General features: G+C 60.3%; 2 protein-coding genes across 3 annotated transcripts in view; both read left to right on the plus strand.

The window, feature by feature from the left end:
• Positions 1-16,594, plus strand: part of UHRF1 (ubiquitin like with PHD and ring finger domains 1) — a 29,755-nt gene extending 13,161 nt beyond the window's left edge. The window contains exons 4-17 of one of the 2 annotated variants that reach the window (XM_081285415.1): positions 85-245; positions 1,594-1,836; positions 4,183-4,283; positions 4,371-4,557; positions 5,106-5,229; positions 5,339-5,446; positions 6,334-6,438; positions 8,375-8,481; positions 10,900-11,062; positions 11,154-11,291; positions 12,522-12,645; positions 12,712-12,857; positions 14,330-14,428; positions 15,306-16,594. In XM_081285415.1, the coding sequence (XP_081141541.1) occupies positions 85-245; positions 1,594-1,836; positions 4,183-4,283; positions 4,371-4,557; positions 5,106-5,229; positions 5,339-5,446; positions 6,334-6,438; positions 8,375-8,481; positions 10,900-11,062; positions 11,154-11,291; positions 12,522-12,645; positions 12,712-12,857; positions 14,330-14,428; positions 15,306-15,452 (1,953 nt within the window). In that variant the 3' untranslated portion in view covers positions 15,453-16,594. The remainder of the gene's footprint in view (positions 1-84; positions 246-1,593; positions 1,837-4,182; positions 4,284-4,370; positions 4,558-5,105; positions 5,230-5,338; positions 5,447-6,333; positions 6,439-8,374; positions 8,482-10,899; positions 11,063-11,153; positions 11,292-12,521; positions 12,646-12,711; positions 12,858-14,329; positions 14,429-15,305) is intronic. The other variant, XM_081285416.1, reaches the window with a different exon arrangement.
• Positions 16,595-20,649: 4,055 nt separating this feature from the next.
• Positions 20,650-27,477, plus strand: part of KDM4B (lysine demethylase 4B) — a 114,067-nt gene continuing 107,239 nt past the window's right edge. Inside the window, 1 exon segment of the mRNA XM_081283512.1 lies at positions 20,650-20,785. The gene's annotated coding sequence lies outside the window, so the exon portion shown is untranslated.

Genomic DNA, 27,477 nt, shown 5'->3' on the forward strand with positions numbered 1-27,477 from the left:
TGTCCAGGACGCCTGCCCCAGGGGGCAGCCCAGCCCTAGTGTCCCTCCCACGTGGCTGTGGCAAGTCAGTGTCCTTGCCCCCAGGTCAACGACTATGTGGACGCCCGCGACACCGGCATGGGCGCGTGGTTCGAGGCTCAGGTGGTCAGGGTGTTGAAGAGACCGCCATCTGGGGACGAGCCCAGCAGCTCCACCGCCGGCTCGAGTCCCGAAGAGGACATCGTTTACCGTGTGAAGTACGACGAGTGAGTCTCCGGGCTGGCCCTCGCGCCCTAGGCTGTCCGCGCCTCTGGGCCCAGCCACGCCCCACGCCGTGGGGGACGCCGACTGGCGTCGCGTCTCTTCCCCCAGCAGAAGCTCTGTGCCGTGTGGTCTTTCTCTGAGCGCCTGCTGTGTGCCCGGTTCTGAGCAGGTGCAGGTGTGGTCCCTGAGTGGGCGCTAGGCCGTCTGGGCCACCTAATGGGACGCTGTCTTTCTGGAGGCTTAACTTCCGGACCTCCCCCTGTCCCAGGCCTGGAGCCTGGAGTCCAGGGCAGGGAGCAAGGGCGGGTTTGTGGCCCGGCGCTTTCTGGCCTGCGGACAGTCTTCTCACCCGTGACCACACACGGCTCTGCCCCTCCCTTGAGGTGCCCCCGGCCACTGGGTGAGGGCCTTGCCTTCCTGGGAGTGAGCTGTGACCTGCACCGTGGCACCAGGGCTCCTCCTGCTGGTGGCCCGTCCTTTCTGGGACAGCGTCTGGCCTCCTGAGCTCAGGTCTGTAGTTAGGGGAGAAGGAATTGAGGCGGTCCTGCCGGACAAGAGCCATGTCCTCTTGTTGGGGTCTGTAAACTGACCGAGGGCCGACTCTGGCCACCTTCTGTTTTTTGAGTGAAGCTTTATTGAGACGCATTGGCACCCGTGGCTCACGGGCGGTGGCCTGGAGAGAGCCCTGCTGTGGGCTCAGCAGGAGCAGCCTGCTGGGCATGGCGTGGCCCCGGGCTGCCTGGGGTCCAGTCTCCGCCGCCGCAGGCTTCCTTGAGCTGCGCTGTCCGGTGCCTTCCACGTGGCTAGGGGATAGCCCTTATGGAGTGGAGGCTCCCTGTGACACTCGCGTGCAGAGCCAAGGTCCCTGTGCGGGAGAGGCTGGGCCCCGCCCCGGGATTCCTCTGTGTTGGCCTCTCAGGGCCACAGTGATGGTGGCTCCACCTGCTGCAGGGCAGTGACGGCCTCTGGAGGTGGGAGTGAGGTCAAGGTGTGGGCAGGGCGGGCCCCTGAAGGGTCTGGAGGAAATCCTGCCCCCGCCTGTCCCCGTGCCGCAGCCCTTGTCCTAGGCTGTCACCTCCTCGCGTGTCCCCGTCTCCTCAGGTAGAGAGCCGGGCCCACCCTGCTCCAGTGTGACCTCACCTGGGTGTGATGCCATCTGCGCACTATTTCCAGAACAGGCCCAGAGCCCTGTCAGGGTCCGGCCTCCGGGAGGATCGCCGCCGCCCAGTGGGCCCCGCATCTCCAGCGTGGCCCTGGCGGCCAGCTGGTGTTGCAGTGCAGCCTGTTCTGCACCAGCCTTGGTGGCGGCTGAGGGCCCAGCCTGACACCCTGTGGCTCCGGGTCCCACAGGATGTCAGGCTTGCGCTCTTCTCGCAGCTACCCCGAGAACGGCGTGGTCTCCATGAGGCCCAGGGACGTCCGCGCGCGCGCCCGCACCATCCTCAAGTGGCAGGAGCTGGAGGTGGGCCAGGTGGTCATGCTCAACTACAACCCCGACTACCCCAAGGAGCGCGGCTTCTGGTACGACGCCGAGATCACCAGGAAGAGGGAGACGCGCACCGCGCGGGAGCTGTACGCCAACGTCAAGATCGGGTGAGCCGCCCCGGGCCAGCTCGGGACCTCAGCGGGGATTTCGGTCTCCCCTGACCATCCTCCGAGGGCAGGGTGAGGCCCAGGGCCTGGCCGAGGCAGGTCCCTGACCGCCAGCCCTGAGGGGGCTGCTGGGGGCGGAGCCTGAGCCCCTGCCTGGGCTGCCCCCCTGTGCCTGTGTGTAGGGACGCGGTCTCCTCCCTCCCTCAGGCCGCTGTCAAACTCCCAGGCTTGAGGGGTCCTCCTGCCTCTGCGTTGCTGGGACCATAGGGCCTGTGTGGCACCTGGCCTGTCACCCTCTCGTGGCCCCCGCCCCGCCTCCAGCCAGCAGCAGTGTCCTCTGGGTGCCAGGAACGTCCCGTCAGTGGGGGGTATGGTGGCAGGTGGTCTCTGTGGTCAGCTTCCCCTTCTGCATGACTTCCTGGGGACACACGCTCCTGTTGCTTATATCAGCTGCTGACCAGCGTCCCCTGGCAGGAGGACCACTGTCCCAGCCGTCCACTCGGCTGGGGCACGTGGGTGTCTTGAGGTTTGTTTGTTTTCTGTGGTGCTGGGACGGAGCCAGGGCCCCATGCCCGTCTCCCGGCTGGCGGGTTCACGAGGAGCACGGGTCAGTGTGCGAGCCTGGTGTGGCTGTCGCTGGTCTGGTCAGCACTGGCCTCAGGACATGAGCAGGAAGCGCTCGCTCCCCTGCTCCTGCTAAAGCTGGGCAGCTCGATGCCCATCCTCTTTAGGCTCTGGTGTGACCATGGGGGTCTGGATACTTTTGAGGAGATTGTGTTTATGAATCCGGTTTCTTGAATGGTCCAGAGGCCGTCCGTCCTGGGCTGCTGCAGTCCAGTCGGGGTGCCTGGAGTTTTGAAGGAGTTGCCCCTTTCCTGTGAGCAGAGGGGCCGCGCTCCTCCTTCGGCCCTCTCGAGGGCCACCCTCCCCGTCGGTGGGACCGACTGTCGTGTCCCGTGGTTCTGTCTTTCATGGGTCTTCTGGGCAGCCTCCTCCGGCCTGTTGCGGGCAGCCCTGCTCTCTAGGGCTGGACGTAGGACTGTAGACCATGGCGTTGAACAGTGCTTTCCTTTATTTTATCTTTTATTTTTGCGTGGTGCTGGGGATCCAACCGAGGGCCTCACGCGTGCTAGGCAAGCGCCCTACCACTGAGCCACGACCCCGCCCACAACTGGTTTTCTTAATTGCATTTTAAATTTTTTGAGACTTTCTCTGACTTGCGGCTGATTTTGAAGATTGTTGCTTAGAGGTTTTCCCATTATCTTTTTTTTTTTTTTGGTACCTGGGATTGAAGCCAGGGGCACCTAACCACTGAGCCACATCCCAGCCCTTTTTTGGTTTTTATTTTGAGGCAGGGTCTTGTTAAGTTTCTTAGAGTCTTGATAAGTTGCTGAGGCTGGCTTTGAACTCGTGATCCGGCCTCAGCCTCCTGCTCGTGATCCTCCGGCCTCAGCCTCCCGAGCCTCCGGGGTTACCTGCTTGGCTTCCCATTGTCTTTTGATTAGTGATTCTTGTTTGACTTCCTTACGGTCAAAGAACATCTTCTGTGTGGTTTTAAGTCTTGAAGTGTGTTTTTTGGCCCAGGATGTGACCTCTCTTGGTGACTCTTCTGTGCTGCTCGGGGTGGACGCCCTCCTCTTGCAGGCTGACTCTCTTGGCGGGTGCTCGGGTCGTGTTCTCGCTGTGCCCTCTATCGGTGGCAAGGGAGGGGAGTGCCTGGCTGTGGGGGGGGTGTCTTCCTGCTCTCCTGGCACCTCCCCGCCGAGGCTGGCTGTTCAGTGTGTCCACGATATGAACAGACGTCTTCCTGGCAGCTGGTCACCTGTCCTGCTGCGTCTGTCTCCAAGGGTACGTGTGCGTGCTGGGTGCCTGGGCGGAAGCAGAGCACTGGGCCCCGGGGCTGCTCGGGCCCGTCCTCTGCCCTCGCTCCGTGCTGGGGACGTGTGTGGGGGACGTGCACTTCTGCCTGCGTTTCCTTCTAAACATGGACTCTGGAAACGTCAGCCTCGCACGTTGTCCCCCCTGGGTGTGGCTGATGGCCGTGTCGATCCTGCGTCGTTTACTGGACAGAAGGGGCTCTTGGGTGTTTTCCGGGCAGGTGGGTCAGACTCCGTGTTGGCTCTGGTGGAGAGCCCAAGTCAGGCTCGAGCTCCCGCAGTGCACACCACCTGCCAGGTGCGTCACAGGATGACACTGGCTTGCCATGTCCTCGTGCGGTTCAGTAGGGATTGGATGGGCAGGAGGTGCGCCAGGCCCTCAGCACCTCCTGGCCCTCGTAGAGGCAGCCGTGAGCCGGCTGTGACGGAACCTGGTGGAATGTTCTCATGTTCCCATGTCATCCCCCAGAGGTGACGCTCTCAACAACTGTCGGATCGCCTTTGTGGACGAAGTCTTCAAGATCGAGTGCCCTGGCCGAGGGAGCCCTGTGGCTGACAACCTCACGAGACGTGAGTCTGGGCCTGGGTGCGCGCACCCTGGGGGCTCGGGCCTTGCGCCCGGCCGCCCCTGCGCCCTGACCCCGCCTCACTGTGCAGGGAAGAGCGGCCCCTCCTGTAAGCACTGCAAGGATGACCCCAACAAGCTGTGCCGCGTCTGCGCCTGCCACAGCTGCGGGGGGCGCGAGCACCCCGACAGGCAGCTGATCTGTGACGAGTGTGACATGGCCTTCCACCTGGACTGCCTCGACCCGCCCCTCAGCAGTGTGCCCATCGAACCCGAGTGGTGAGTGGGCCGCAGCACGAGGTGTGGCTGGTGGCCGCGGGGGCTCTCTCTGCAGCCCCCCGTAGGTCTGGGACTCGGCAGGGACACAGGGCTCACTGCAATGGTGTGTGCCAAAACAGCTTCTTGGCCACTGTGTTCCAGGGGGCAGGTGGCCGTCCTGCTGGGCCCTGGGCCCTCTTTCCCGCCTGCAGGAGCCCTGCTGTCCTGCCCCCACTCAGTGGGGTGGGGAAACCCGCCCTGGGGGACAGAGGCACTTGCTGGGTCTTGCCCCGTCCCATCTGGCTTCTGATTCACTGTCCCTGTGGGGAGGGACCCTCAGCAGCAGGGGCCAGAGCCTGCTGTGGACAGGACTTCTTCCCCTGGGGGGTCAACCCTGTTGCATGTGGCTGTTGAGATCCCCGAGGTGACCCAGAGTGGGGTCCTGGGCTGCATGTCCCCATTTGGGGCAGCGCAGAAGGATGGGGGCGGGAGGGCAGCGTCCGGCCTGGAGGCGGAAGGACGCGTCTGCTCCCACAGTCGTCCGCCAGCTGACACCCAGGTGGTCACAGGTACTGCCCCGACTGTCGGAATGACGCCAGCGAGGTGGTGCTGGCCGGCGAGAAGCTGAAGGAGAGCAAGAAGAAGGCCAAGATGGCCTCGGCCACGTCGTCCTCGCAGCGGGATTGGGGCAAGGTAGGCCGCTGCCGCCCCGCGCCCGCCGCCCCGCCCGCTGCCCCGCCCGCTGCCCCGCGCCCCTCCAGCGGGCGCTCACACGCGGTTCCCTTGTGTCCCTGCCGGACAGGGCATGGCGTGTGTGGGACGCACAAAGGAGTGCACCATCGTCCCCTCCAACCACTACGGACCCATCCCTGGCATCCCTGTGGGCACCATGTGGCGGTTCCGAGTCCAGGTACCCGAGGTCCCCGCGCAGGCTCCCCCCAAGTGCTGGCCTCCAAGCCCTTCTCGTGGCAGTGACAGGCGGTGCTGGGACAGGCCCCGAGGGCACCTTGGCTGGCGGGGAGGGGCGAGCCCGGGGGGCTCCTGCGCTGCCGTCGCCAGGGGTGGGTTGAGTGTGTGTCAGGGCCTGCTCTGGACCAGGCCACAGTCTGTGGTGACAGCACCTGCACCTGGTTGACTGGACAGCTGGGATCTGTCCCCCTCAGACGTGTGCCAGGTGGAGGAGCAGCTGCTTTGGCACCGCTGACCAGGGCTGGGGGATCTGGGCTGCGGTCTTGGCCTCCACCCACTCTGTGTCCCCCCCGGTTTCCTGGCATGGAATTGGCCAGGATGAGACCCACTCAAGTGGCAGCGGGGGAGGGTGTCCCTGGGGTCGGCAGGTCCAGACAGGCCAGGAGCTCAGGGCAGTGTCCCCCCGCCCCCACAGCCAGCCAGGCCTGACAGTGACAGGCTCTAAACGTCTTGGGCTGAGCGGCTGCCTGAACCCCGAGTCTGCCCAGCAGAGGTGGCCGTTGGCCAGTGTCCTCCGAGGCGCAGCTTCTCCTGTGTGCCCACTGCCGGGCTGGAGGGGTGCCCTCTGGGGCTGGGTTGGGCCTGGCCGGGTCGGGAGCTGCTGCAGGTGGTGGGGTCCAGGGGCCTCGGTCTCTGCCGCAGTTGGGGCCAGAGGTACCTTTTTTTATTTTGAGAGAGTTTTTCAATGTTTATCTGTTAGTTTTTGTTTGTTTATTTGTATGTGGTGCTGAGGATCGAACCCAGCGCCCCGCCCCTTACATGCCAGGCGAGCGCGTGACCGCTGGAGCCACATCCGCAGCCCCCATTTGTTTGTTGCTGGGTTTGCAGGTCAGCGAGTCGGGTGTCCATAGGCCTCATGTGGCGGGCATCCACGGCCGGAGCAATGACGGGGCCTACTCGCTGGTGCTGGCCGGGGGCTACGAGGATGACGTGGTGAGTGAGGTGTTCTGGTTGTATTTAGTCACGGGGTGAAGCCGGGCAGCCCTCCCTGGAGCCACACTGCAGCCCTTCCCCTTTTGAGAAAGGGCCCTGCTGCGAGGCTGAGGCTGGCCTCAATCTTGAAGATCCTCCTGCTTCAGCCTCCCGAGCCGCAGGATGGCGCGCACACGGCCCGGCCTGCTATTTCCCTTTTCTCCTTTCCCTTTGTGGTGCTGGGGGCGAAGCCAGGCAGGGCCTGGGCTTGTGAGTGGCCACTCTACCCACTGAGCTGTGTCCCTAGCCCTTGCTTTATTTTTAAGTTGTGAATACATAGTCTCAGCTGGTGTGCCTGTCCCAGGTGGGCTCCCCCACCCGTAGTCTTGGTCACCTGGGGTCCACTGTGGTCCAGAAACATCACGTTAAGTCTCAGAACCCCAAGTCCATTTTACTTTTCAATATTTTTTGTTGTTGAGGGGCCTTTACTTTCTCGTTTGTTTGTGGTGCTGATAGTCAAACCCAGGGCCTCCCGCAGGCGGGTGTCCCCCCACTGGACCCTCCCAGCCCCCAGACTCATGGTGAACAGCGCACACTGGGAGGCAAGAGGGCCAGTGCCTTGCCGTGGCCGTCCCCTGTCCAGGCTGTCGCGTGGACGAACTTCCTCCTGTCACTCCCCGGTGGCTGTCGAGGTGGTCCCCTGACCGTCCCAGACGGGATGCTTGTGCTTGGGTCGCCCTTTCCCACCCTCCCAGGCCCTGAAGTGCCCGGGGAGGCCTCGTGCCCTCTGAGCCGAGGAGATGTCGCCCCGAGTTGGCTGTGAGCTGGGGCATCGGGAGGCTAGGACAGTTGTGGTTGCATCTTGGCTGTAGAAGTCACTGCCAGGGAGGGACTGGACCAGCGCGGGGAGACGCCTCGGGGCAGTGTTTGGCCCCGTCTGAGGCTCTGCGTGGCCACGGGAGGTCTTGGGACATGTCTCGGTCAGGTTTTGTGTCCCTCTGACCTAAATACCTGACAAGAACAACTTGGAGGATTTGGGCTTTCGGGGTCAGAGGTCATAGTCCACAGGGAGCCAAGTCCACTGCTCTGGGCCCAAGGGGAGGCAGCCATCATGGCGGAAGGGCCCCATGGAGAACCGCTCAGCCCGAGGCGGCCAGGGAGCCAGAGAGGGAGCAGGGCCGTGGGGTGGAGTCGCCCTGCCAGAGCCTGCCCCGCCCCCGCCCCGCCCCCTGCCCACCTGCTCGCCTTGCAGTCGGTCCCTTCAGGTGGGCAGGGACTGTTGAGGCCACAGCTCCCCCAGCCCAGGCACCTGGCCTCTGGATGTTCCTGAACGCAGGAGCTCTCGGGGACCCTCCTACCCAGACTGTCACAAGACCTCAGCTTGAGCACACACGTGTGGCCATGCCACAGCCGTCCCCACCACAGCTCCAGACTTGCTCTCATTCCCAAACTGGAACTGTCCCCTCCCGCGGGCTCCACTGCTCTCCTTCCTGCCTTTGAGGCTGAGCCCTTGGGGCTCCTGGGAATGGGTCCTGCAGTGTGGCCGGTTAGCTCTGCCGCTGGCCGGGGCCTCTGGACAGAGTGCTTCCCTGCTCCTGGTTCCTGACCAGCCGTGGCGTCGCTGGGTCCCCTGGGTCCCGCTGGGTCCTGCCGGGCACTGTTCAAATCAGCCCAGCTGTTTTGCACTCTTGGTGGTCCTAGGACCTGAACCCAGGGCTGCTGCCCTGCTGAGCCACACCCGTCCTTCTGCTGACTGTGAGATGGGTCTTGCCTGGAGCTCGGGACCCCTGCCTCAGCCTCCGAAGGCTGGTCTGCTCACAGCCACGTGCCCCAGTAGGGTTCCAGGTTCCGGCCTCCACACCCCGGCTTCTCTCCTCTCTGGGCTGGGCCAGGCCAGGTGCGTGGCTGTGGCCACCTGCCCTGTGCGGGGGCTCACTGCCCTTCCCATCTGTTGCAGGACCATGGGAATTTTTTCACGTACACAGGTAGCGGTGGCCGCGACCTCTCTGGCAATAAGCGGACTGCAGAGCAGTCCTGTGACCAGAAGCTCACCAACACCAACAGGTGCGTGCCAGGGGCCTGCGGGGCGTGTGGGGGCGGCCAGGAGCCCCCTCCTGTGTTGGCTGGGACGTGGGGGTCAATCAGAGGGACAGAGTGGCCGCTCTCCATGAAGGCCAGATGGCCATCGTCTCCAGCTCTGAGGGTACGGGCCTCGTGCTGAAGAACCGCAGACCCCGTGTGAGCGAGGGTTGGGGCTCGCAGCTGCCCTGCAGAGGCCGGGAGGTTGCCGCGCCCTGACCACAGGACAGCTGGGCTTTTCGGCATGAAGTTCATCACAAAGCTTAAAGGAAAGAGGGAAAGATCTTATGACCTAAACCGCGTAGAGTGCCTCACTGGCACCTGTACACAGGGCTGATGACCGTTGAGGAAAGTTGGACACCTTCTGTACGATGATTGTTTTTTCTATGTAAAGGGCTTTTAAAATTTCTTTTAAATGTATATTTTCATACATATTTTTAGTCTCCCATGGACCTTTATTTTATCTATATGCAGCACTGAGAATCAAACCCAGGGGCCTCCATGTGCTAGGCACGCGCTCGACCCCTGAGCCTGAGCCCGGCCTCTTGTCATTTCTTATTGAATAGGCTCACCTAGCCTGTGTTCGATCCTCAGCACCGCATGAAAATAAACAAAATAAAGGTGTTGTGTCCATTTACAACTGAGAAAATATTTAAAAAAACCCCAAAAACCTGAAAGAAGCTGGGCGCGGGGGCCGCGTGCGTAATCCCAGTGGCTCAGGAGGAGGATCTCGAGTTCAAAGCCAGCCTCAGCTACTTAGTGAGGCGCTAAGCAACTCAGACTCTGTAGATAAAATACAAGATGGGCCTGGGGCTCCGAGGTGGCGCGCCCCTGGGCTCAACCCCTGGTGCCCTCCACCAAGGAAAAACACCACTGGGAAGAAACCCAGGTCAGGGATGGTGCCTCTCACCTCTAACCCCAAGTCCTCAGGAGGCTGAGGCAGGAGGATTGCAAGTTTGAGATGCCTGGGTGACTTAGTGTGACCCTGTCTCAAAACAAAAGCAAAGGACTTGGAAATAACTCAAAAAAGAAATGCCCAGTGACCACGAAGAACTGTGCCCTGCAGCGGCCAGAGCCCTGTGGGTGGAAACAGGGCGGGATCCCAGTCACTTCCCTGTGAAACCGGCCTCCAAGTCCAAGACGTCCTTTCAAAGTTCACAGTATCGAGAAGTGCTAAGGCAGGGACTAGAATTCCGTTTTTGTAGAAATACAAATTGGTACCAAATGTCTGAAAAGCTCTCTGTACGAAGAGCCTTGTAAATGTCCCTCCTGACCTTCTGGTGCTACTCTAAGAGACTGAAGAGTGAAGGGGGACGTGGTCTCCCCAAGCAGCCAGTGCCGGTTACCGAGTAGCCAAACCAGGGGGGGCGCTCCACCCTCCTTGGGGGGGCGCTCTGATCCCAGGGACTGTTAAAACATGTTTTCAGAAACCAAGGGAGCAGCTCAGACACCGCACGTGGGGTGACATCTGGGCACAAACCTCTCGAGTCCTGTTGCAGAACAGGGCTGTCGCTAAAGAGACTGGCTTTTTTCTCTCCAACCTGATGAGGTGGCCTCCTGGCCCTGGCAGTGCCCAGCCCCACCCTGTGTCACCAGGAAGCCTCCTGTGTCTGCACCTTCTGGCCACGTGGTGTGTTGGGTTCCTGCGGCTGCAGGAGCAATCCACCAACCAGGCTCAAGAAGAGCTGGTCACGCTCAGCTGGAGGCCAGAGGCGGGAGGCCCAGGGTGGACAGGGCCATGCTTGCTCTGTGGGATCCAAGGCGGATCTCTGGAGACCTGTCTAGGTCCATTCTGATATGTGGTGGCGGCGGCATGTCTCTCTGCCCACTGTCGCCGTAGCAGAGGCCTCGGGGTGGGTTCTGGCCCGGGGTTCTGGGGGTGCCTGTCCCTGGTTGGGTGGGCCTGGTGTTTGGGCCTCTGGGAGGGACAGTGGGAGGTGGGACAGAACCATTTCCCTCATGGCAGGAGGGAATGGGCTGCCTGCACCTTGAGCCTTCAAGGCCTGGGCCTCTGGGGACCCCACAGGTCCAAGCTCTGCAGCTGTGGTCCCTGGTGTACTCGGTCTCTGCGCCCATCTTCCCCTGGTGGCCTGCCCACCCGGTCTCCTTTTTTTTTTTTAATGGCTCTGGAGCCGAGCCCAGGGCAACCACGTCAACCACGGAGCCTCGCCCTGGCCCTCCGTATTTTGTGACAGCCTCTAGGTTGCCCAGGCAGGCCTTGAACTTGAGACCCTCCTGCGGTCTCCCAGCCGTGCTGGCTGTGATCACGATGGCCCCCAGGTTCAGCAGGCTCAGCCCACTAGTCCCACCTGCAGGGACGGGTTTGCAGCACCAGTCCCGGCTCAGGCTCCTGCCCCTCCTGGGGTGTGCTCCAGTCTCCATGTGGCCCGACTGTCCCCGCAGGGCGCTGGCTCTCAACTGCAGTGCCCCCATCAACGACCGAGTAGGGGCCGAGGCCAAGGACTGGCGGTCGGGGAAGCCGGTCAGAGTGGTGCGGAACATGAAGGGCGGCAAGCACAGCAAGTACGCGCCTGCCGAGGGCAACCGCTACGACGGCATCTACAAGGTGAGCCACCGCGGGCGGCCAGCCCCTGCGTGCAGGCCCCGAGGGCCTCCCACGTCCTGGCCTGGCCCAGCCTGATGGCTGCCCTCCGCAGGTCGTGAAGTACTGGCCTGAGAAGGGCAAGTCGGGCTTCCTGGTGTGGCGCTACCTCCTGCGGAGGGACGACGACGAGCCTGGGCCCTGGACCAAGGAGGGGAAGGACCGCATCAAGAGACTGGGGCTCACCATGCAGGTGCGTCCTGGCTGGGCCACTGTGGGCCTGGCGCTGTCCAGGCCTGCCGCTTGGTGCAGTGGGGACCTGGCTTGGGACCCTTGTGGCTGAGACTCGCACCGCGACCCCCGAGGTCCTGCCTTGAGTCTGTCTTGGGGCTCTCTGTGGACTGGCGGGGGCCCAGCTCTGGGCCTGAGCTCGTGCTGCATGTAGGCCACCCTGCGGCCCACGGGGCTCCCGGCCTGGCTTCCCTGCCGGCTGTGGCCCTCAGTGCTCTGGCCACTGGTGTTGAAGGTGCAGGTGACACTTGGGTCCTCATGCGTGAATCCTGGGGCAGAGCAGACTGTGGCTGTGCTGTGGGGAGGACAGGCCTGGGAGCTCCCTGCCCCCGCCGCCGGGACGGGGTCCTGCTCCTCCCCTCGGGGCTGCAGCTGAAGGCCGAGGACTATTTAAGGAATCTTAATTGCCGGACAGCACCTACCCCTGGGCGTCACAAGGGGTGTTTTTGGACAGGTCTGTGCAGCAGGGGAATTTCAGAAGCCCGGGCGCTGGGAAGGGAATGGCAGATGGAGGGAGGGGGACTTGAGCTCCTGCAGGAGCAGGAGCCTTGTGACTGGTCTTGCTGCGCCCCGAGCATGTCGGAGAGGCCGCAGCTGCTGTGCTTGTCCAGACGGGGTGTCCTGCACCTCCTGGGCTCCAGCCCTGTGTCCCTGCGTTGAAATGTTCCCAGGACTGAAAACTGGGGACTTCGGTGTCAGTCGAGGGTTTCTTGATAAACAACACTGGAGAGTCGGACGGGAGTGGGTGGCCTTGGAACCAGGGTGACAACCAATCCGTGCGGTCGGGAGTGAGGAACCCACTCCGCCCGGCGCCAGCTGGTGGGCTGCGGTGCGTGGGCCAGGCTTCCTGTGGCGCCAGGTCACGCGACGGCCAGGGCCGAGTGGGGCCTGGTGTGAGGTGCCTGCCTGGGCTGGGGCGCAGGTGAGCGGTCCCACCTTGCAGGGCAGTCCCGGGTGGGGCCAGGTGCCTAGGCAGCGGGTGCTCATCCACGTCCTGCTGCTGTCTTCCAGGAGTGGCACTGGGCTGGGCGGAGCCGCCCCGTCCACCCGAGTTTCTCGGGGGGTGGCATCTGGTACCTGTGGAGGCAGGGCCGGGGGTGCACTGAGCAGCGCACGTGGGCCCGTCTCTGGTTGGCCTGTGACCGCTCGAGGGTCCGCAGCCTGAAACCGCCCCCTGCCCTTCCCCCTCCAGTACCCCGAGGGCTACCTGCAAGCCCTGGCCAACAGGGAGAGGGAGAAGGAGAACCGCAAGAGGGCAGCCGCGGGCTGCGCGTCCCCCCCGCAGGGCAAGGGCAAGTGGAAGCGGAAGTCCACAGGTGGGTACCGCCGAGCTCCGCGGCCCTGCAGGGGTGCCCGCCGCTCCTGACCCCTCTCTCCCCCAGGCCAGGGGGGTCCCGCGACCCGCGCCGCCAAGAAGACGAGGCTGGAGCCCTACAGCCTGACGGCCCAGCAGCGCAGCCTCATCGGCGAGGACAAGGCCAACGCCAAGCTGTGGGGTGAGGTCCTCCGCTCCCTCAAGGACGGCCCGGTGAGTAGGAGATGTCACCCACAGCTGTCACTTAGCGTGTGTGAGCACATAGTTCAGAGACATTGGGGTGGGATGTGTCCTCCCACCTTCCCCCGGAACCTTGCCCCCACCGGCTCCCGCCACTCGTAGCCAATCAGGCTGGCTCTGGCTCTGGCTCTGGCTGAGACTCTGGACGTCCTAGGGGTGACCTGCAGTATGTCCTGCCGTGTCTGGCACACCCGGCTGCAGTGTCCCTGTGTTGTGGCCCGTGCGGTGTGCCCTTCCCTGTGGTGAGCAGCAGGCGCCCTGGCTGGGCCCCTCCGGCACACACCTGGGCGTCCCCTTCCCTGTGGGCGTGGCTGTGTCTCCGCAGGCAGGCCGCGAGCTGCAGGTCCAGCTCAGCTCCCTTAGGGCCATCCTGGGGACTTTGTGGTGGTGGCTGGTTCTTCCTTTGGTTTCCTGAGGAGCCACCCAGCCAGGGACATCCCTTTTGCTCCCTCTGCCCTCAGTGGGGCTAGTGACCTTGAGGGGTCGCTGTGAGTGACCGTCGGAGCATCTTTTGCCTCTGCCCTGTCCTGGCGGGAGCTGGCTGTCCTCGGGTCACCTTCAGCATCACCCCAAGCCTGAGACCTGCCCTGGGGGTGCCCTGGGGGTTCCCTGCGGGAGTCCGTCCTCGTCCTCCGGGCTTGGCTCCGCCGGGGGCTGCTGTGAGTGGCCCAGGGGCCTGAACAGCGCGGCCTCTGCTGCCAGGTACCAAGGCCCAGAGGCCACCAAGGCCACGGGGCCAAGGTCAAGTGTGCCAGGACTGGTTCTTTTTTATCCCAATGGGTGCAACTCCTTTATTTTTATCTATTTATTTTTTATGTGGTGCCGAGGCTCGAACCCAGGTCGAGCCAGGGGTCACACATGCCAGGCCAGTGCCCTACAGCGGAGCCCCGCCCGCCCGAGGACTGGTTCTTTTGGTGGTTCTGGGGAGAACCCCGAGCCCCTTTTTCTGTTTTTGAAGGTGCCTGTGGTCACAGGGCCTCTGCCCTCCTGGGGCACCTTGGGCTGGAGCCTGTCTGGCCCCCTTCCCAGCACCGCAAGGCACCCTGTGGGGTGGGTGTCTCCTCCTGGACCCATCTGCACACTCCCTTGGGCCTTGTAAGGCGACATATTTGCAGACCCCAGGGCGGGGCTGGGTACCCTGGAGGTCCCCCTGTCTTCCCACTTGCTCTGGCCCCGTGGTCCGCGGAGCTGGCCTGCTCTGTGGACCTCCCCGTGGCCTCCCTGAGCCTGGCCCGACTCCACGGCGCCTGTTGGGCTGTGCTGGTGGCCCAGCTGGCCGGCCCTGCCACCCTGGTGCAGGGACCCGGGTGAGGCTTCCTCTCTGGGCCTGTCCTCCGAATGACGGAGGTCTGGCCACGGCCCCTGGGCAGCGTGGTGCCTCTGGTTCCCGAGAGCCTGGAGGGTGGCTGCCGGCCAGGCCTGCGGCTCACGCCCCCTGGTTTCAGGTGTTCCTGAGCAAGGTGGAGGAGACTTTCCAGTGCATCTGCTGCCAGGAGCTGGTGTTCCGGCCCGTCACCACCGTGTGCCAGCACAACGTGTGCAAGGTGAGGGCGGGAGGAGCCACCCCTGCCCACAGCTTGTCTGCCCAGTGTCCCTTCCCCAGGTCCTGCTGGTGGCTCTGGCCTCGCTGGGTCCTCCTGTCCTGGTGCTCCTCTGCTCTGAACCCCGGGCTCTGGCTGTCCCAGCCTCACCCGCCAGCCTCTGGAGCTGCCTTTCTCCTCTGCTGGCCTTTTACTGGCTGGGGGCCCAGGGCAGGGCAAGGTGGCTGCGGCTGCCTGAGGTCTGGGGAGGGAGCGCTGAGGGCAGAAGGAGGCCTTTCTGGAGGAGGTGGCTTTAGCCTGACAGGAAGTGGCTGTGGTGGGGAGCAGCGTCCCAGGTCCTTAGAGCAGTGAGGCTGAGGGGCAGGGAGGTCATTAGAGCAGTGAGGCTGAGGGGCAGGGAGGTCAGGAGGCTGGAGTGGGCCCTCAGATGGGCCTCAGCAGGCCTCTCCTCCCCTGGTGTGTGCTGCCAGCACCACTGAGGGCCAAGACTGTGTTTGTGTTGAGGGTTCGTGGGTCGCAGCCCTGGTCCCCAGGCTCGTCTGCCTGTTCCACGTGAGCATAGCCCGGGCGGGATGGCTGCCGGGGAGGCAGGTGTGCTGTGAGGACAGACAGGGCAGCTGGTAGGTCTGGCCCGGTGGGGCATCTGGGAAGGCCCTCGAAGGCAGTGATAAGCCTGGCAGGTGGTATGACCGCAGTGCAAAGGCTTGTCCACACCCTGGGACACTGGGCTGGGGTGGATAGCAGATGCTGAAGAGTAAGCCTGGGGTCAGGGGGGACCTCTGCCTCGTGAGAAGGCAGCTACTACTATTGGCCTTGGGGAGATACTCTCTCCAGCCAGGGGAGCTGGACACAGAGCTTCTCCCTGCTGTGTGTCTTGCAGGACTGCCTGGACAGGTCCTTCCGCGCCCAGGTGTTCAGCTGCCCGGCCTGCCGCTATGACCTGGGCCGGGGCTATGCCATGCAGGTGAACCAGCCGCTGCAGACCGTCCTGCACCAGCTCTTCCCCGGCTACGGCAACGGCCGGTGATGCCCAAGCACTTCCTGGCGGCCCCTCCCTGTGGGGCTCTCTCCCCGGTTCTGTTTTAGTGGCTTAACTTAATGTGTAGTCTCCCTAAAAAGGCTTGTCTTCCTTTTTTTTTTTTTTCTTTAAACAAACCATGCATTTTCAGGAATTTCATGTTCTGGCTGGAAGTTGGATTTCTCAGTGTTGGGTTCAGCTTTTGATATATAAAGCCTGCAATGTATCTGCAAAACGGGAAAAAAACAACCCCAATGTTTGAGGATGGACTTGGCAACCACGTGGCCTGGGAGCTGCGTCGGTTACCGCTGTGAAGTCCTCCGAGGTTCCCGCCACCGACCAGCAAGGTCCCAGCTGCCTAGAACAATCTCTGCAAGGTTCGTGGCTCTGGCCCCCAGTCAAAGCCAGCGCCTCTTCCTGCGGCCAGCAAGGTGGTCTCTGGCCCTGGGCTCGGTGGCCCAGCTGACCGCCAAGAAGTCCTAAAAGAGGACGGCCTCCGGGCCACGGGCACACCCTCGGCGTTCCCCTGGTGCCTGCGACCCGCCTTTGGAGCCCCTGTCCCGGGAGCTACCTCAGCTGGACTCGCTCCCCGGAGCTGGGGAGGCCGCCCCCAGCCGCGTCCAAGTGCCTTGGCTCCCGCTTTCCAGAGACGGGGCTCTTTGCTTTCAGCACTGAACTGTTGGAAAGTGAACCGGGTTCTGCACACTGTGGCCGTCCAGTTCTTCCCAGCGCTGGGTGGGTATCGGATGGTCTGGGTCTAGCCATCCTTTAAATTCAGTTTGTGATTGAGAGTTAGAGAGGGTTTTTCTTTTCTTTTTTTTTTTTTTAAAGAACACATTTTTAAATGAATTTTTTTGTAGTTACTGTATATGTACCAAGAAAGATATAATTTAGGGTTGGTTTGTGTTGGCTTTTTGTTTAATTTTGTATTTTTTTTTGAATGGTTTGTTAATTTTTCTAACTTTACCAAAGTTTGCAGCTAATACCTCAATGGAACTGGGATGTTTTCAATCAGAACTGCAGACAGACTGGAGCAGGAGGGTTTTGAAAGGGCTTTTTTTCCTTGCTAGATTGTTGACGAGTTAGGGAAGAAGCACCGACCGAGACCTGTGTAGGCTTTTTCTGAAGTTCAATGTTCTTTGTCCAGACTGTAGATTCTCAGAATAAACCTTCTCCACAGATGGGTCTGATCGTGCGTCCTCTTTGCCACTTGCACCAATGATCTCATTTCTCTCTTCACAAACCCCAGGAGAGAAAGCCAGGCAGGAGCGTCACCCGCACTGTGCAGATGGCAGCAGACCTGGGAGGCGGCCTCTGCGAGGGTCCTGGCTGCAGCTCAGGATGTCAGGGTGCCGGGCTGTCCGCCCACCGTTCTCAGTGGAGCTGGCTGCAGGGTTTTTTGGGATATTTTTTAGTTGTTGACGGGCCTTTATTTTATTTATCTGTGTGTGGTGCTGAGGATCGAGCCCAGTGCCTCACATGCCAGGCAAGCGCTCTGCCACTGAGCCCAGCCCCTATAGATAAAGTGACCCGAGCACACCCAGTGAGGCCCGCCTGTGGCCTGTGGCGATGTCCATGCTGCAACCAGAATTGAGTAGGGCCGTCAGAAACCACGGGGTCCACAAGCCAAGTGTCTACTCCTGGACCCTTCCAGGCAGCTTGCCGGGCTCAGTCCTGGAATGTTCTAGTCCAGTCGGACATTCTGCAGTGTGGCCACTGCGGTCTGTGCTGTGGGTGGGCAGTCGCAGTGTGAGGGCCGCCCAGAGGAGCCACACCCCGACTTTCTCTACTGGGCCAGAGAGAGGATCAGTGCAGACTCGCCAGTCGAGCCTGGTCACGCCAGGGCCCAGGACTGCCCTCCGCCACTCTGCCCCTGGGCCCCAGGCCTACCTGACTCCACCCTGGGCAGGAGGTCCGGCTGGAAGGGGTGTGGTCTCCCAGAAAGCTGTGGGGGCCCTGCTCCTTCCTGCAGCAACCCCGTCCTCACCTAGGTTTCTGCGGACAGAACAGGGTGCGAGGGGACGAGCTCTGCCTGAAGTAGGTGTCACCAGATCCGTCGACTAGGGAATCAGCCTGGCAGGGGCTTCTCCCACTGGACCCCCAGAAATGCATTTGTGATTTTATTTTCTGGCACCACACTGGGGAGCTGGGGATTTAACCCTAGGGGTTCTCTATCACGGCTGTTTCCTCAGACCTGTCTTGTGACAGGGTATCTTGCTGAGTGAGGCTGGCCTTGAACTTTGGATTCTCATGCCGCAGCCTCTTGAGTAGCTGGGATTATAGGCATATAGCACCATGCTCTCCTTGGTATATATTTTTAAAAATATTTATTTCTTAGTTGTAGTTGGACATATAACTTTTATTTATCTTTATGTGGTGCTGAAGATCAAATCCAGGGCCTCACACATGCTAGGTTAGGGTTCTACTGCTGAGCCGCAACCCCAGGCCTCCTCAGTATATTTTTAAAATTTATATTTTAAATGTGGGATCCAAATGTCCTTTGTGTGTGTGTGTGTGTGGGGGCGGGTACCAGGGATTGAACAGGACACTGAGCCACATCCCCCAGCCCTATTTTGTATTCTATTTAGAGGCAGGGTCTCACTGAGTTGCTTAGTGCCTTGCTGTTGCTGAGGCTGGCTTTGAACTCATGATCCTCCTGCCTCAGCCTCCTGAGCCACCTGGATTATAGGCATGTGCCACTGCATCTGGCCATGCTTTTTTTTTTTTTTCCATGCATGAAATTAACCCATAGGGGAGGGGAATCTTTGTAAAACAGTGGCCATTTCTTGGCTCTACACCTCAGGAAATGAAGGATGGAGACAATTGGAACTTGAGCACTGGTTCTGCTGACTATGATATCTCAGGACCAGGGCCAAGAGGGTCTCATGCCATTTTTAGGGAGAGATCGCCAAGCAGGATTCCTGGCCCCAGGCTGCCATGAGATCTGTATGTCTGCAAAGAATGGAAAAAAGACGAATCTTTTCCTAACATGAAAATTGTTTTATTTATTTTCATCTGGTGCTGAAGATCGAACCCAGTGCCTCACCTGTGCGAGGCAAGCGCTCTGCCTCTGAGCCACAACCCCAGCCCCCTAACGTGAAAACAAAAAAATTGAATTACTTAGTAATCCCTCAAATGTACCCCATCTCTAGATTCAACAGTTGTTAATGCTAACTTTTTTTCACATAAGAGATGCTATTTAAAAGTTAAGCAATCTACTAAGTTCTTCTAAGAAATAAAAATTTCAGTCTGAATTCCAAAACATTTAGAATTAGGAGAAGGGCTGCCTGGGATGCCGTCCCATCCCACGCCTGTGTTCCCCACTGGTTTGGGAGCTTCTCGAAGGCATTTACTATTTGCTATTTTTAAAATTAAATTTAAATTCCACAAGGACTACATGAATGTGGTCCCACAGGAATTTTAAACACCCAGAACAGACTCAAATCTCCTTTGACTTTACTAAGCATGAAACTTTCTTCTCCTTCCCCAAAGATTTAGCCTTCTCAGCTTGGGGGTGCATTTTCTGGGCACCTGACACTATGGTGCCCAGAAACTCCATGGTCCTGGTTCCCAGGTTTCCATGATGTCTTGTTGAACACAGAGCCATTCTACAGCTGCTCAGCCACAGTGCCGCGGAGATAGGCCAGGACAGTGCTGTGAGATGCAGATCTGCCCCATCCCCATCCCCCACCCTCCAGCTGCTACACAGTACCCCAGAGTACCAGATGCCCCAAGTTACTTACCCAATCCCCTACAGATAGATATTTAGAGCACAATATTAGCAGCTGTAGTGTGCAAATGGTTCAGAGTGGCACCACTTTCTGGGAGAACTGCTTGCTGTGTTTTAGAAAAAGTCAATGGGCTGCAGTTCAGTAGTAGAGTGCTTGCCTCAAGCCAGAGGTACTGCGTTCAATCAGCACCACGTTAAAAAAAAAAATACACATTATCTCTATTTTTATTTATCTACAACTAGAAAAAGTCAAATTGCCCCACTTACACCCCTGTCCTTACCAGCAAAATGGGAGCATGCCCACACCCCTGCCTGGTCCAGAACGCAATGATGATGATGATGTCAAGCCTTTATTAAATGCTGGCTATATATGAAGCCACAAAATCACACTCTGGCCCAGAATGCGCAGGGAGGGCGATTCTAGGCTTATCGCTGGAATTGGGTACTGAGTTTCCAAATTGCAGGGCTAAGCTTGACAGAAACCAAGGCAACTCATTTTGCAAAGGAGGACAACTGAGAACATGAGAAACGCGTGCCTCGCTCCACTTAATTCCTACAACATCCCCAGAAGGGGAGCAGGCAGTATGTGGATGTTGTCAAGTCCATTTCACAGGGGAAACCGAGGCTCAGCAAGCTGACTTCGCTGGAGGCCACCCCAGGGAGGCATGGGGTCCGGCTAAGCTTCCACCCAAATAAAGAAGGACCAAACTCGTCTCCTTCCCTACACCTTAGGAAACTTGTTGGGCGGACACCCAACTTGATTCCGAAGGCCTGGCCCTTTTTTGCAAAGGTTTGCTGACCTGCTTTGGGGGTGTGAATGCTTGTTGGTGGACCCTATATTTTGCCAGTCCTCAGTCCTTCTCCTTTGCAAAATACGTTGCTTTTGGTGCTCTGTTTCCGCGTTCGGCACGTCTCAGGTTTATGGAACTCGGCGCCCAAATTCCGGCGCCGGTTCTCGAACCCCCTCTGAAGAGCTCCGGGCCCGGTGCTGATGTTGTGCTGGTTCTCACGTACTCAGCCGCCGCCTGATAACCAGGGCGGGATCCGGAGCCATCGGGCAGTGATTGGCACCCACCCCAGCCAGTCGGCGCCTGGGGCCGATCCTGCAAGCCAATACTTGCTTCCCTCCGTGAGGGTCGTTGGGCGGTCCCTGAGGCGCCCTTGTCAATCCGAGGCACAGTCACCATTCGGTTGGTCTCGGCCGCTTTGGCTGGCGTGCGTTGTATCCAATGAAAGCGGAGCCGGTCAGTGGGCACGTGAGTGGGCGCCGGCGTGTCCCTGCAGTACGGCCAATGAGGAGGCAAGGCTGGTGCCTGCTCCTTCCCAATCGCAGCGCGCGGTGGGCGGGCCGTGCGGTGTTGATGGGCCCGGTGGAGGGGAGGGGCGGAGCTGTCAGCCGCAGCCAATGGGCGCGCGGGCGTGGGCTCCGCGGCCAATGGCAGCCGGGGCGGAGCTGGCGCGCCGCCTCATAAGCCCCCCCCCGGGGCGCTCGCGGAGGGCTCGGCCGCCAGCGACCAAGCGGGGCTCGGCCCGAGCGGGGCCTGGGGGTGCGACGCCGAGGGCGGGGGAGCGCGCGCCGCTGCTCCGGACCGGGCCGCGCGCGCCACCTCAGGTGAGCCCGCGGGGAGGCCGGCAGCCGGCCGCGTACGAGCGCGGGCCCCGCCGCCGCCATGCCGCCCCCGCGCCGCGGCTCGGAGCTGCGGGCGCGCCGGGGACTCGAGGCCCAGGCCTCGGGCGCGGCCTGCTCGGCCGGGCCGCCGCGCTTTGTCCCGGCCGGCGAGGCAGTTGGGGGCGTTAACCGCCCGGTCCTGGGCGCCCGCGGGGCTGCGGCCGGGGCGGCGGGCCGGACAAAGGCGGGACGCGCCCAGGGCGGAGGCGGGGGCGCCCCTTCCCGGGCCCGGGGCGCGCGGGGCCGAGCCCAGGCGGCCGGGCCGGGCGGCACAAAAGGTGACAGCGTGGGTGGCCCGGCCGCGGGCCCTCCTTCTCTATTATTCGAAGTGATCCTAATGATAATTACAATAGGAAAAAGAGAGGGAGGGAGCGGGAGAGAGGAAGGAAGGAAGGGAAAGGGGGAAAAGACCCCGGGCCCTCGGCTGCGCCCCCGGCGTTTCCGGCCCCCGGGGCTCCCGAGAGGCTGAGGGGAAGCGCCCGGCGCGGACACTCGGCGGCCCCTGGTGCCTGTCACCGCTCCCACCCCCTCCGCGAGTCAACCTGCTGTGCCGTCGCGGCTTCCAAACACGCCCCCCCCTGCGCCCCGCATCCCCCCAATAAGCGTGCAATCTGGGCTCTTTTTTTTTTTTTTTGGATTAAAAAAAGGAATCTACTTGTTATGCGCTCGCAGCTCGAGACGCGTGCCCCCATCCCTCCCCCTGCAGCCCGATCACCATCTCGAGGAAGCCCCTTCTCTAGAGATAATCGTGCTGTTGCTCCCGCAGCCACCCTAGTGTGGTCCCTTGTGGACATCCCTCTGGCAGCTGGGGACGGATTCGTTCTGAAATGTTACCGTCCTGGGGTTTGCCAGGGCCTGGGTCTGCTCAGTGGGTGCGGTGACATCAGGCCAAGTGGGGGGTCTGTGTCCACTTAGGCACCGGGAAAAGGTGGTTCAGCTCAGCGGAGCTCAGCGATCTTGCAATATGGAAAGAGTATCTTTTCCCATGTGACTGTGTCAGCGGCAATTATTGAGCGTGCCCCTTTGGGTCCTCTCCTGTGCCAGCGCTGTTTAGGGTCTGAGGATGGTGGGATGCAAAGGGCTTGGTGTCCTACCCCACCCCTCTGTCCCAACAGCCAGGTATCCCACTGTCTCCAGGTTGGCGAAGTCTAAAACAGCACCTACTCTAAAGTGGGCTCATTAGATGACTCCTTTGGGCTTTTATCAGAGCTTTGCCAGGGCTAATGACTCCCCTAATTCTCAAATAATAGCTGCCTCCTGAGCCTCCAGGACGGCCCCACAGCCTCTCCCTGCCCCCTACAAAAGCTCTAGGCAGCCCCTCTGCCTTTTATTTTTTGAAATCCTCGAAGGACGGAGTGTAAACTGGTAGAGTCAACTTTTGATGCTCCTTGTTGAGCAAGGATTTCTAAAACTTGCCGGCCCTCTTTCCGCGTCTCTGATTGGACACTGTGCAAGTCTTGCTGCTTCCCCCCACCAGGTGCCGGGGACACTGGGAGGGTCAGACCGTCCTGGCCTGGTGGAGGTCACCGTGGGGGAGGGAAGGAAGTGGTGGAGGTTCCGTTGCACAAAGGCTGCAGGGTGCTTGGTGTTATGTGTGGAAGTGTGTGCTGTGTCAGGCCCCGTTGTGAGTGCGTGCACACGTGCGTGATCACTGAGAGTTGACACGAGTCTTGAGAGTCTTGATTGTCTGAATCTCCTAATCCTTTCCTCTACGGGGAGTGGGCTGCTAAGCTGACCTTAAGTCCTAGAGCTTAAGGTGTGGCAGACGACCTCCTTTGTCATACTTTACTGTCTCTTCTTAGCAAAGACCTGTCCTCAGTCCCTGTGGCTTCCTGCAGGAGCCCAGACTCTGTGGACCCCTTGTGCCCACCCTGCCTCCCTGCAGGTGCTCAGCCCCCCTCCCCCCATTTGTCCTGTGCCCCGCCCCTTCCCCTGGAAGGCAGGGAGTCTCAGCGCTGGGGGACCATCTATCCTTGGCTCCTACCAAGGAGGAGGGCTCATTTGGCCCTGGGAGGTTGGGTGTGGAGCCCCCCCCCCCCCCCAAGATTGGGAGGAGGGACCTTAACCCCTGGGGACCTGAGTTTTAGTGGGGGGAATGCATTGAAGGTCATCCACTTTAGAGTGTAGTGGGCTAGGAGGTGAGCTGCCCTAGGCTCAGCCCTGGGACTGAGCACTGTGTACTGTGGAGACTGAGGAGTGGGCAAGAGAACATTTCTGGCTGGGTGCGGTGGCATGTGCCTGTGATTCTAGGGACTCTAGAGGCTGAGGCAAGAGGATGGCAAGTTTGGGGCCAGTCTCAGCAATTTAGCAAGATCCTGTCTTAAAATAAAAAATAAAATGGGCTGGACCTGGGTGTAGTTCTGCATGCCTATAATCCCAGTAATCCAAGTGGCTCAGGAGGCTGAGGCAGGGAGAGTTGCAAGTTCAAAGCCAGCCTCAGCAAAAGCGAGGTGCTAAGCAACTCAGTGAGACCCTGTCTCTAAATAAATACAAAGTAGGGCTGGGCGTGTGCTCAATGGTTTAGTGGTTCAATCCTGGCACATCCATAGCCCCCACCCCAATAAGAAAAGAACGTTTCTGGGTGGCTCTTCCTGGGAGATCTGAGTGCGTGGTTACAAACTCAAAGCTGTGTGACCTTGGGCCAGTCACTGCTCAGAGGCCAAAGTGAGGAGCATCAAACCCTTCCCAAGGCCCCTGGGAAGAGAGCAGTGGACAGCTGGAGAACTGTGGAGAGGATGCCTGTGCTGGGCAGCCTGACAGATGGCCAGCCCTCACCCCCCCCCCCACCTCCACAGACCTGCCACATGGCTGCCTGATGGGGCCCTCAGACCTGTCCTTCCCCAGAGGCTCTGCTTCTGTCAGTGTTTTAGGACACTGGACAATGGAGGAGGGACTGCATGTGGTCGGTCGGCCCTGGCAGCGGAGTTTCTGGCCTCTGTTCTATGCCCTGCAGTCTGTGGGATCTGAGACCTGGGTGCAGCTGCCTCCTCTGGGCAGGTCACTTCACCTGTCTGAGCACTGGAGGCACAAGGCACACCGCACTGCTACGCTGGGGGGGGGACTCGCTCAGGAAGGGGGGCCTCCCCGGGGCTCCGGCTGCCTGCCCTGCCTGCCAGGCCTCTCACCTGCCCTGCCTGCAGGCTGGCCCAATGTCCTGGGCATGGCAGGGTGGTGAGCAGTGTTCCTGGCTTCCAGCCACTCTGTCAGAAGCATCTCCAGTTGTGACAGTTGCACGTGTCCAGACCTTGCCCAGTGTTCCCTGGGGTTATCGTCATCCCATATTAGGACTCGGGACTTAGCGGTTACCCCATGGCAGCAGATGTGGGCCCAGACCCCATCTGCCTGGGTCCCCAGTTCCCTCTGCTCCCACCCCCACCCTCCGACAGCGGTGGCTGTGGATTCTAAACTGCGTCCTGTCCACACCCTGTTTCCACCCCAGGGAGGAGACACGCCCACCCCTTGCTGCAGCCTGGAGCTCTTTCTGGGCGGCTCTGGGCTCCTACAGGTCTTGTGGAGGTGGACTGCCTAGCCCTTCGACTCTGTACCCCCTCCTGTCAGCTTGATTAGAGCTGTTCTGTAAGTCACTTTAGGCTGGCTGACTCCTTTCTTGTTGGCGTGGTCCTGATCCGTGAGGCCCTGGAGTTGTGGGAGGCCATGTGCTGGTTGCTGTGCCGTTATTAACATGCTCAGGTGCACTGGCCGTGTTGAGGGTTGGTGTCTGGGAGACACCTGTGGAGACACTTGCCCAGCACGTCGGGGGACCTGGGTTCCCTCCCCAGCACCACTGCCAAAAAAAAAAAAAAAAAAAAGATTGTCACTTTGTTGAATTGAGTTTTTAATTTTGGGTGAATTGGGTTTTGGGTTTGTGCTACTTGGCATGGCTTGTGCTGGGACCCTCTTCTTGGCTAGGAAAGGGGTCTCAGCTGGCTGCCAGTTTTCCCTCCTGCTCCCTCAAGGGGCTCTTAAAAACACCCTTCCCCGTGGGGTAGGGAATATGTGGAAAGTCTCTTCCTTCTGCTCAGTTTTGCTGCAACCTAAAATTGCTTAAAAAATAGTCTATTTTTAAAAAATAAGAGAAACAAAAACAAAAACAATCTTACCCTGGTCAGGACCTTCCAGTAGTTTCCTGTTGCCCTTGGAAAAAATTCTGGGCCCCTCCTGCAGCCTCCTTGCTGTGCTGGCCTGCCCTGCCCTCCTGGCTGCCCTCTTCAGGTGTGGCCGCCTGCCTGCCTCTGCCCCTTTGCACCTGCTGCTTCTCTGCAGCGAGCCTTTCCCTCCTGCCACCTGCAGGGGCCCCTCGAAGTCAGGCCTGGCCAGCGGGGTCTTCCCCACCACCTGTCTGAAGCCACCCCGCAGCGCCCTGTCTGCCCCTCCTCCGCCTTTTTCTCCTGGAGCTCACGGGCCAGCAGTGCATATTAATCTCTTGTGCTGTGTCTGTCTGGTCCACTCGGGCAGGGGCACTTTCAGTAAAAGACCAGAAAGTAAATATTTTCATCTCTGTAAGCCAGACAGTCTGTCCTGGCCGCCCCACTCTGCCATCATGGCCAGAAAGCCACTGTGGACTGCATCCCAGCAAGCGAGTCTCCGGCGACCCAGTAAAACTTCATGCACGCGCAGGCCTGGCCGTGGCAGACACTTGGCAGGTCATGGAGTCCTTCTCTTCTTTGCACCACCACCACCATTAAAATGTCCAGACCATTCACTCTTAGTCTGTGGGCTGCACAAAGACCCTGAGCTGGAGTTGGCAGACGCCTGGGCCATGGTGAGGGTGTAGCACAGCAGGGCAGCCCCTGGTGCCACGTGGGGTCTCTCCCTCCTGCTGGCTTCAGTCAGTCGCACACTAGACTTTCAGAAGTGGGTCCCAGACTGTTTAGAGGGAACTCAAACTACGGAAATGTAAGGAAGGGTCTTGAGGACCCCGCAGGAAGCCGGGGGAGCACAGGCAGAGAGACAGAAGAGGGCCTCGGGCTTGGATGGCCAGACCGGGACCTGTCCTCACCTGGGATTCTCACCAGCCCCAGCTCAGAAGAGCGGAGTGGGAGGTCCCCAGGGAGCTGTGTGTGACCCTGCAGGTCCTGGGAGTTCAAAGGAAAGAGCGCCTGGCCCTCCTCTCACCACCAGCAGAGCCATCAGAGAGAGTGCTGTGGGCCTGGGAGGTGACTTTTCTGCAGGAGAGGTGGCTTTCATGGGTATGAAACAGCTTCGTGGACACCGGTGACCAGCTCCCTCAGGAGGTCGGGTGGTGGCGGGGGGTGGTGCCCACCACATCCCGTGTCTTGTTCCTCCAGGTTTATGGCATGAGTTTCCTGAGCAGGTGTGGGTGGGGGACAGGGATGCTCCGACTTGTCAAGAAGGGTCCTCAGGGCTGTGCTGGCTCTGCCGGATGGGAACGCTCATTCTCCAGGAGGCTGCCTGAGCCCCTCCACCTTTGCCCATGTGTTCCACTGTCTCTGTCCCTTCCTTCCCCACTCCGGCCACCTCAGCAGACACCAGGAGACTGGTGAGGATGTGCCCAGCTCCACCCTCTGTGTTTGCATTTGGACCCAAGCTGGGCATCTCCGGGCAGCTCCTGGGGGGTGGGCCCCTCTTGTTTTCGTGGCTGCCTTGTCTCCCAGGAGAGGGAGAGGTTGTGGAGAGAAATGACTCCCGAGCTGGCAGAAGATGGAGCTGGGCTCGTGTGAGAAGAAGTGTGGAAATGGGTCCCAGCTCCCCTCTGACCACAGAGCCAGCTGAAGTGGCCAGTGGGGGCAGTGACGTGTCAAGGACCCTCTGACCACAGTGGGGTGCACACCTGAGCAGCAGAGCAAGCGCCTGCACCTTGCCCTCCAGGCAGTGCTGTCACCACATCAGGTGACCTGGGAATGTCTTGGGTTCCCCAGGGAAGCAGTGACAGCACTGAGACGCCCAAGCCAGAAATGGGGGGTGGGGTTGGAGGCTGGGGGCTATGGCTTCACCCTGCCCACTCTCCTGCAGCTGTCCTCCCTGGGGACCCTAAGGTGTGCGGAGGATGTGTGTAACTGGGAGGATACGGTGACCTGGGCTGCCGTCTGCACTCAGGAAGAGGGTCAGGTGTGCTCGGGAGCACTAGTTGGGGTCAGGCCGCGGCGGGTCCTCCTCCACACTGTTGACACAGGCTGACTCCACAGGGACCCAAGGCCTGTGTGGAGCATTGAGACCATAAATCCCTTGAGGGCAAACTTGGAAACGGGAAGACCAGTGCAAGCCCTTGTGTGGGGTGAAGTTTCTAGGAGTCACATTAGAAGGTAAAAGCAGTGGGTGAGCCGGGCACTGTGGTCACACCTGTAATCCCCCTTGCTTGGGAGGCTGAGGCAGGAGGATCATGAGTTCAAAGCGAGCCTCAGCAACTTAGTGAGAGCCTGTCTCAAAAAGGGCTGGGGATGTGGCTCAGAGGCTAAGTGCCCCTGGTTCAATCCCCAGTACCTGCCCCCCAAAAAAGATGGATGAAGTCAACTAAAAATATTTTTTAGTTGTAGATGGACACGTGGACCCTTATTCTATGTTTATGTGGTGCTGAGTATCGAACCCAGTGCCTCACACGTGCTAGGCAGGACTCTACCTCAGAACTGTAACTGCAGCCCAGGTGAAAGTAATTTTAATAAGATTTTTTTTCTTCC

Source organism: Spermophilus citellus (genome assembly GCF_964194105.1).
Source record: "Spermophilus citellus genome assembly, chromosome: 3".
NCBI classification, from domain to species: Eukaryota; Metazoa; Chordata; class Mammalia; order Rodentia; family Sciuridae; genus Spermophilus; species Spermophilus citellus.